General features: G+C 33.3%; 1 protein-coding gene across 1 annotated transcript; it reads left to right on the top strand.

Moving 5' to 3' along the window:
• Positions 1–347: 347 nt before the first annotated feature.
• LOC106309119 (1-deoxy-D-xylulose-5-phosphate synthase, chloroplastic) lies at positions 348–3,928 on the top strand. Its single transcript, XM_013746189.1, has 8 exons — positions 348–748; positions 1,043–1,168; positions 1,253–1,568; positions 1,667–1,938; positions 2,022–2,295; positions 2,382–2,689; positions 2,840–3,406; positions 3,503–3,928. The coding sequence occupies exons 1-8, from the start codon at positions 605–607 to the stop codon at positions 3,641–3,643; spliced, it is 2,148 nt and encodes a 715-aa protein (XP_013601643.1). The 5' UTR covers positions 348–604; the 3' UTR covers positions 3,644–3,928.
• Positions 3,929–7,894: the final 3,966 nt, after the last annotated feature.

Here is a 7,894-nt window from a genome sequence, read left to right as displayed (position 1 = left end):
TAGAATGGAAAATAAATGGGTCCAATATATTCTTGTTATTTAGACGAGTTTTATTTGGCTAGGATATTTCTTTATATAACAATAATCTTTCTAATCTTTGGTACATTAGTTGTAAGAAAAACATTCCATGAATGAAGCAGCCATTATTTTCACATTTTTATTAAAAAAGCATATAAAAGAAAATAAAACAAAATAGGTAGTAATATATACACACTATAATGAATTATCAATATCTATCTAAAAGTAGGATTTCTTGGTTGACGTGGACCAACCAAAACCTCAACGTCCCTGCGGATCACGCACCATCTCACTGTTATAAATACCAAACACCATTACTTGGAAAATTCATAGTCCACGAAGTTAGCTTTCTTGTCGTTTTATTACAAAAAGTCTCATCTTTTCTCTTCTTCAACTCTCCACCACTGTCACCACCATCACCACATGTTATCATCACTTTTAGTGGATTCTAAAAGTACACTTATTGATTTTTCACTGTTCTTGATAACCTCAGTTTTCCTAATTAGATTCTCTTTGTTCCTCATAAATCATCTGATCTAACTTACATTTTTCTTACCCAAGTTTTTAAAGTCTATTCCTTTCTTTAATGGCTCTGTCTGCATTTGCTTTTCCTTCTTACATAATAGCCAAAGGTGTTTTAACAGATTCTTGTAAACAAACTTCTCTGTCTTCTTCTAGATCTTTGGCTACAGATCTTCCATCACCATGTCGCAGACCCAACAATTCCCATGTAAGATTCACTTCTCTCTCTCTCGTCTCTTGTCATCCATGTATATATGATTCTAGAACTTTGTTGGATTATAAGGTCAATTTTAGCCTTTTTGTTGTGATTTTTGTAGTAACCCATTTGGCAAAATCTTGAATTAAATAATGCGTTTACTTCATTTTTGACAGAAGTCAAACAAGTTCGACCCTTTTTCTATGTTAGTTTATTGAACCTGCTGTGAAATTAGACCAGTGACTTTGCCTCTTTGGTTGTAGTTTTTGTTCTCATCTTGTTGTTGATTTTGGTTTGTGTGTACAGTCAAACAGAAAGGTAAAAGTGAATGCTTCACTTGTAGAGAAGGGAGAATATTACTCAAACAGACCACCAACTCCATTGCTTGACACAATCAATTACCCAATCCACATGAAAAATCTTTCCATCAAGGTAAAAAAAAAAAATTGAATCAGCCTCAAGACTTGATCCATTTGTATTTAAGCTTCATTATTTATGGTTTTAACTCATTCGCAGGAACTGAAACAACTCTCTGATGAGCTGAGATCAGATGTGATCTTCAACGTTTCAAAAACCGGTGGACATTTGGGGTCAAGTCTTGGTGTTGTGGAGCTCACTGTGGCTCTTCACTACATTTTCAACACTCCACAGGACAAGATTCTTTGGGATGTTGGTCATCAGTCTTATCCTCACAAGATTCTTACCGGGAGAAGAGGGAAGATGCCGACGATGAGGCAAACCAATGGTCTCTCAGGTTTCACCAAGCGAGGAGAGAGCGAACATGATTGCTTTGGTACCGGACATAGCTCAACCACAATATCTGCTGGCTTAGGTAAGCAAAATCCCTTTGGTGTTGTCTTTTAATTTGCCTTGTGTTGCGGTAACAAGAAAAACAAGTCTGAATCAGAAGTGTTTGGGTTTTACTTACAGGAATGGCTGTAGGAAGGGATTTGAAAGGGAAGAGCAACAATGTGGTTGCTGTGATTGGTGATGGTGCTATGACAGCAGGGCAAGCTTATGAAGCAATGAACAACGCTGGATATCTAGACTCTGATATGATTGTCATTCTCAATGACAACAAGCAAGTCTCATTACCTACTGCTACTTTGGATGGACCAAGTCCACCTGTTGGAGCCTTGAGCAGTGCTCTTAGTCGGTTGCAGTCTAACCCAGCTCTCAGAGAGTTGAGAGAAGTCGCAAAGGCAAGTGTATATATATATATATTATAAAGATTCCTAATCTTTATGAAGTGAATGAAGATTTTAGCTTTTGTTGTTGTATAAAGGGTGTGACAAAGCAAATAGGCGGGCCAATGCACCAATTGGCTGCTAAGGTAGATGAGTATGCTCGAGGAATGATAAGCGGGACGGGATCGACACTCTTTGAAGAACTTGGTCTGTACTATATTGGTCCAGTTGATGGGCACAACATAGATGATATGGTAGCCATTCTTAAAGAAGTTAAGAGTGCCAGAACCACAGGACCTGTACTTATTCATGTTGTAACAGAGAAGGGTCGTGGCTATCCTTACGCAGAGAGAGCTGATGACAAGTACCACGGTAAATAGACGTGTAATGGATAATTTTTTTTTCTATAGTTATTAAGGAAGTGTGATAGACTTACTGATTCTTTTTTTTTCTTTCAGGTGTTGTGAAATTTGATCCAGCAACTGGTAAACAGTTCAAAAGTAGTAACAAGACTCAGTCTTACACAACTTACTTTGCGGAGGCTTTGGTTGCGGAAGCAGAAGTGGACAAAGACGTGGTTGCGATTCATGCAGCTATGGGAGGTGGGACTGGGTTAAATCTCTTCCAACGTCGATTCCCGACAAGATGTTTCGATGTGGGGATAGCGGAACAACATGCAGTTACTTTTGCTGCTGGTTTAGCATGTGAAGGTCTTAAGCCCTTCTGTGCAATCTATTCTTCTTTCATGCAGCGAGCTTATGACCAGGCAAGTTCACAACATTCTGGTCTTGGTCCTTCCATAGATCCGGGATACCATCAAAAAGAAGTTCACAACATTCTTTGATCATTATAACTTTCAAATGAAACATTTGTTAAAAGACTAACAGAATATGTGATGGGGTCTTTTTTTTTCTAGGTTGTACATGATGTTGATTTGCAGAAACTACCGGTGAGATTTGCAATGGATAGAGCTGGACTTGTGGGAGCTGATGGTCCAACACATTGTGGAGCTTTTGATGTTACGTTTATGGCTTGTCTTCCCAATATGATAGTGATGGCTCCATCAGATGAAGCTGAGCTCTTTCACATGGTTGCAACCGCTTCTGCTATTGATGACCGTCCTTCTTGTTTCCGTTATCCTAGAGGTAACGGTATTGGGGTCGCATTACCTCCAGGAAACAAAGGTATTCCACTTGAGGTTGGGAAAGGTAGGATCTTAAAAGAAGGCGAGAGGGTTGCGTTGTTGGGTTATGGCTCAGCGGTTCAGAGCTGTTTAGGAGCAGCAGTGATGCTCCAAGAACGTGGACTAAACATAACCGTGGCAGATGCACGTTTCTGCAAGCCGTTGGACCGTGCTCTTATTCGCAGCTTAGCTAAGTCGCACGAGGTACTGATCACGGTTGAAGAAGGTTCCATTGGCGGGTTTGGATCCCACGTTGTTCAGTTTCTTGCTCTTGATGGTCTTCTCGATGGGAAGCTCAAGGTTTTTTTTTTTTTTTTTTTACATATATATTCCTAATAAGTTTTGCTTGTGTCTTCTTGATCTCTTAATGGTTTTGTAATTTTGGCAATGTATCAGTGGAGACCAATGGTGTTGCCTGATCGGTACATCGACCACGGCTCACCAGCTGACCAAATGGCTGAAGCTGGACTCATGCCATCTCATATCGCAGCAACTGCACTTAACTTAATCGGAGCACCATGGGAAGCTCTGTACTGAGAGTAGATATGCAACAACTCTAAGCGGATCAGAGGGTTTGTTTTAAGTAATGATAAATGTTCCCGCCGAAAAGAAGCAATAGAGATAAGTTCTTTGGTTATATGATAACTGAGATGGTGAAGAGAAACTGAGAAGGGTAAAGGCGATCTGTGTAAAAAAGAAGATTAGTATATGTATTTTATTTTTGTGATGAAACTTTATTTAGTGGTGTGACTGAGACAGAGCTGTACAACCATCTAACATCTTTGTAAAATCAAATACATTTCTTCGTCTACTTTTCATACCCTTTTGTGTGAGATGTCTTGGAATGAGGAGTCTAAACTTGGGGTCAAAATGGTAAATTGGCTATTTATACAAATACACAGTGTTATTTGGCACCATATATTAAATAAATGGTAAAATTCTAATTTGATACCAAATTCTAAACAATTATCACTGAGTTCAAAAATTAATAGAATGTATTTTTGAAAAGTGATATTCAACATAATGTATTTCAAATAATTTTTCAATTTAAAAAAATGTGGAAAATAGTGATGTCAAATCTAGTAAAACCCAACCGAGTTAAACGAGACGAAAATAGAAAATGTGGTTTGGTTTTTGGTTATACCTAAGAACCATATAAATTAGTTTATTATTACTATTTATTTACAGTTAAGAGTTGCTTTATTTTTCTTTTAGTTTCATTGATTTTAGTTATAATATTAACTTATTAATTTATTCGGGTTGCGAGTAAAACTTAAAAAACATTGTTAATTCATTTGCTTGTTTGATGGTTTTATATAAAAACTTATAGATTTCTATTTTTTGGCAAGGTTTTCTAAATATAGTAATGACTAATAATTTTTATATCATCATTTAAAATAAAATTTCTCAATAAATATTTATGTTTAGCCAATTTTAAAATATATTAATAACTAATAACTCATATTTCAATGTTAATATATATATATCAATTTGTTAAAAAATAAACTAAATATAAGTACACATATATTCTACATCAATTTATATATCATATTTTGTATATATATATAATTAAAATTAATTGTAAGTGTACATTAAAAAAATACAAAAATAAAGCATTAATACTAATCAAATAAAACTTTTGTTGATAATTAATTTATTTAAATTTATTGGTTCATTAGGTTAATTAACATACTGATTTTTACCAGGTTAATCATATATCACTATTAACATATATATATATATATATATATATGCATATATATCAAATTATTAAAAAATAAACTAAATATAAGTACACGTATATTTTACATCAACTTATATATCAAATTTTGCATATATTGTAAGTGTACAATAACAAATACAAAAACATTACTAATCAATTAAGTTTTTTGTTGACAGTTAAATGATTAAATTTTATTTAAATTTATCTGTCCATTAGGTTAATTAACATATTGGTTTTTACCAGTTTAATGTATTGTAATTAAAACAAACAAAAATCTAAAATTTATTAGAATTTATGTATTTCAATAAAGACATGTATAAAACAAAGAATAAGATACATATTTAAAATAAACAAATAATAAATATAATATAATATAAATAAAATGATTTTTGATTTGGTGGATATGATCACTAATCTTATTGACTAGCCGGTCTTTACCCCCGAGTTAGTATTATTCCGTCTCATACGAAATGATTTTTCGGGCTTCATCATTTTTCATATTTCCAGAGCCAGAAATGAGCGGGTAGACTACTTACAAAGATGGCGAAAAGTAACAGCGTTTTCTTTTCTTTTTTCATCTAGATCAGATCCGGCGGAACCGAAAGTTTTCTTGGAGTGACTCAAACTTCACTACCACTTGATATTTAAAATGGATGTTGACACAAGAAAAGAAAAAAAAATAGTTAAAAATAATTAAAAAAAAAACAAGACTACGTAAATATATTTATATTTTTTTCAAACCAATGAAATTAAAATATAATAATGTCGAAATGTAATTTTTAAATAAAAAATATAATAATATCATATTTAAAATTGTTATTTCTGTGCATGGGGCAGAAAAATTCTAGGCAGAAAAATTCTCAATATAAGAGAATCATTAAACCCTTTTATGTCTTTACATACATTTTGCTTTTACAATAAACAAGAAATTAAATTTTAGGAAAATTGCATTGTATAGCATTCAAACAAATTATAATTAATTATATAACAAAAAAACCTAAGTTACAACTATGTATTGTGTCTTTTATATAATAATACCATTATATCCTTCTATACAACCGGTGAAACCTACTAACAAAAATATAAAAAATAAAATAAAAAAAATTTAGCCACATCTTCTAATCTATCACCACCGCGGCTACGTCTCTACTCCACCATCTCTTTCCACTGTCTCTCTTTCTTCTTCAGATTATCAACAAAATCATACATTCTCTTCTACCACATGATTATTCTCTTTCAATACTTTATCAACTCCATCTCCGATCACTCTTTCTCAATCACCTCAACCACAACAAACGGTACACGCACCACCACTGATTTATTCTCCTTCACCACCATCACAACTCCCGTCTTCTCCTCATCTCCTTACGCGGTCTCTTATTCTATTTCTCCTACTGTACCAACAACAAAATTCCTTCATCCGCCACCACCGTGAGATACCTACACATAGCTTGTAGAACGTGGGTGGTTTCTTTTTCATTATTGATCCACTGTGTAACAACCAAGACTATTTCCGGAGTAGCTTTTCCTAGGAGATGCCCATCTACAACGGCTTGCTTGGCTGCTGAAGGGAAGCTTCGTGCATCGAAATCTATGGAGTCGCTGACAACGTAAACGGCGCCGCCGCGAGGTTCATCAACTTTTCCTTCAATCGCTCTAATCTCTTCAGTTTACTAGGCGGTTACATGTACTATTCCCACAGATGTCGCCAATTACACTTCTCTTTGTCGATATAAATGACCTAGAATTGATAGGAGAAGATGAACAGTTTTTGTAACATTGTATTCTATTCCATTATAGCATATGAAATAGAAATGTAAAACAATATGTATTATGAATGTTCTATTCATGTTATGTAATGCGAACTAGTTTGTTACTATACTTTTATCATGTATCGTTCCATTTGACGATTAATAAAGAATGTATTATTTTCTTCATCAATATGTATTATACTATGTATTTTGTTCCATTCTATTTGGGTTTAGGGTTTAGACTTGGGTTTAGGGTTTAGTAATTAAAATCTAGGTTTTAGTATTTGGAAGGTGGGGGTTGAGGTTTGGGTTTACTGACCATATCATATCGTTCCATTTGACGATTAATAAATAGTGTTCTATTTTGTTCACCAATGTGTACCATACTATGTATTTTGTTCCATTCTATATGGGTTTAGTGTCTATACTCGGGTTTAAGATTTAGTGATTAGGATTTAGGGTTTATTATTTGGAAGGTGGAGGTTGAAATTTGGGTTTAGTGATAGTAGTTTAGGGTTTAGTGATAGTAGTTTAGGGTTTAGTGTTCAAAAGTTAGGTCTGAGTTTAGCATTTAAAAGTTGTGTGTTGGGTAAGAACCATATACTATTCAAAAGTTAGGTCTGGATTTAGTTTAATATTATATAATATTATATATTATTTTCAGATTTTGATAATTGAGTTTATGGTTTATATTTGAGTTTATTGTTTAGTAATTAGAGTTTAGGGTTTAGTATTTAGGGGTTGAGATAATATTTATTATTTAGAGGTTGGTTGAGAAGAGAATAGTGTGCTATATTATTTTGTTGATATGAAATAGAAACACTTTAACCAACAGAATATACTTTTTATTTTTTAAAAAATTTATGTTTCTATTCGCTCATTCTACTGCATATAGTAAATAAATATGTTGTAAATAAATTTGTGACATGAGTTCTTTCACGTGATGTGATTGTAAATAATAGTGATTCATTATTGACGAGCAATAAAAAAATTTGGGTGGATTAAATTGGTACGTGGCTGCATTTGTTTCTATCAAATAAAGTAGTCTTAATTTGATCTTCACCTTATATTATTTTAGCCAAGTCATATCTAACAACACAATATTAACGGATGATTACATGAAGAAAGATCATAATCGGATATAATTGGCATAAATGACAGCTATTACGTTACCTTAAAATCAAGGGAAGTTTACTTAAATATACAAAATTTTAGGACAATTGACAAGAACCATACAAATCTTTTTTTTATTATTGGCATTTTTTAAATACCAAGCGTGTCCTTTTTTTATGTTATGAGAAAAAAACATATTTA

The sequence above is a fragment of the Brassica oleracea genome, chromosome C1 (genome assembly GCF_000695525.1).
Source record: "Brassica oleracea var. oleracea cultivar TO1000 chromosome C1, BOL, whole genome shotgun sequence".
NCBI lineage: Eukaryota > Viridiplantae > Streptophyta > Magnoliopsida > Brassicales > Brassicaceae > Brassica > Brassica oleracea.
The sequence above is the reverse complement of the archived record's forward strand: the minus strand, read 5'-3'. Positions and strand labels throughout refer to the sequence as shown.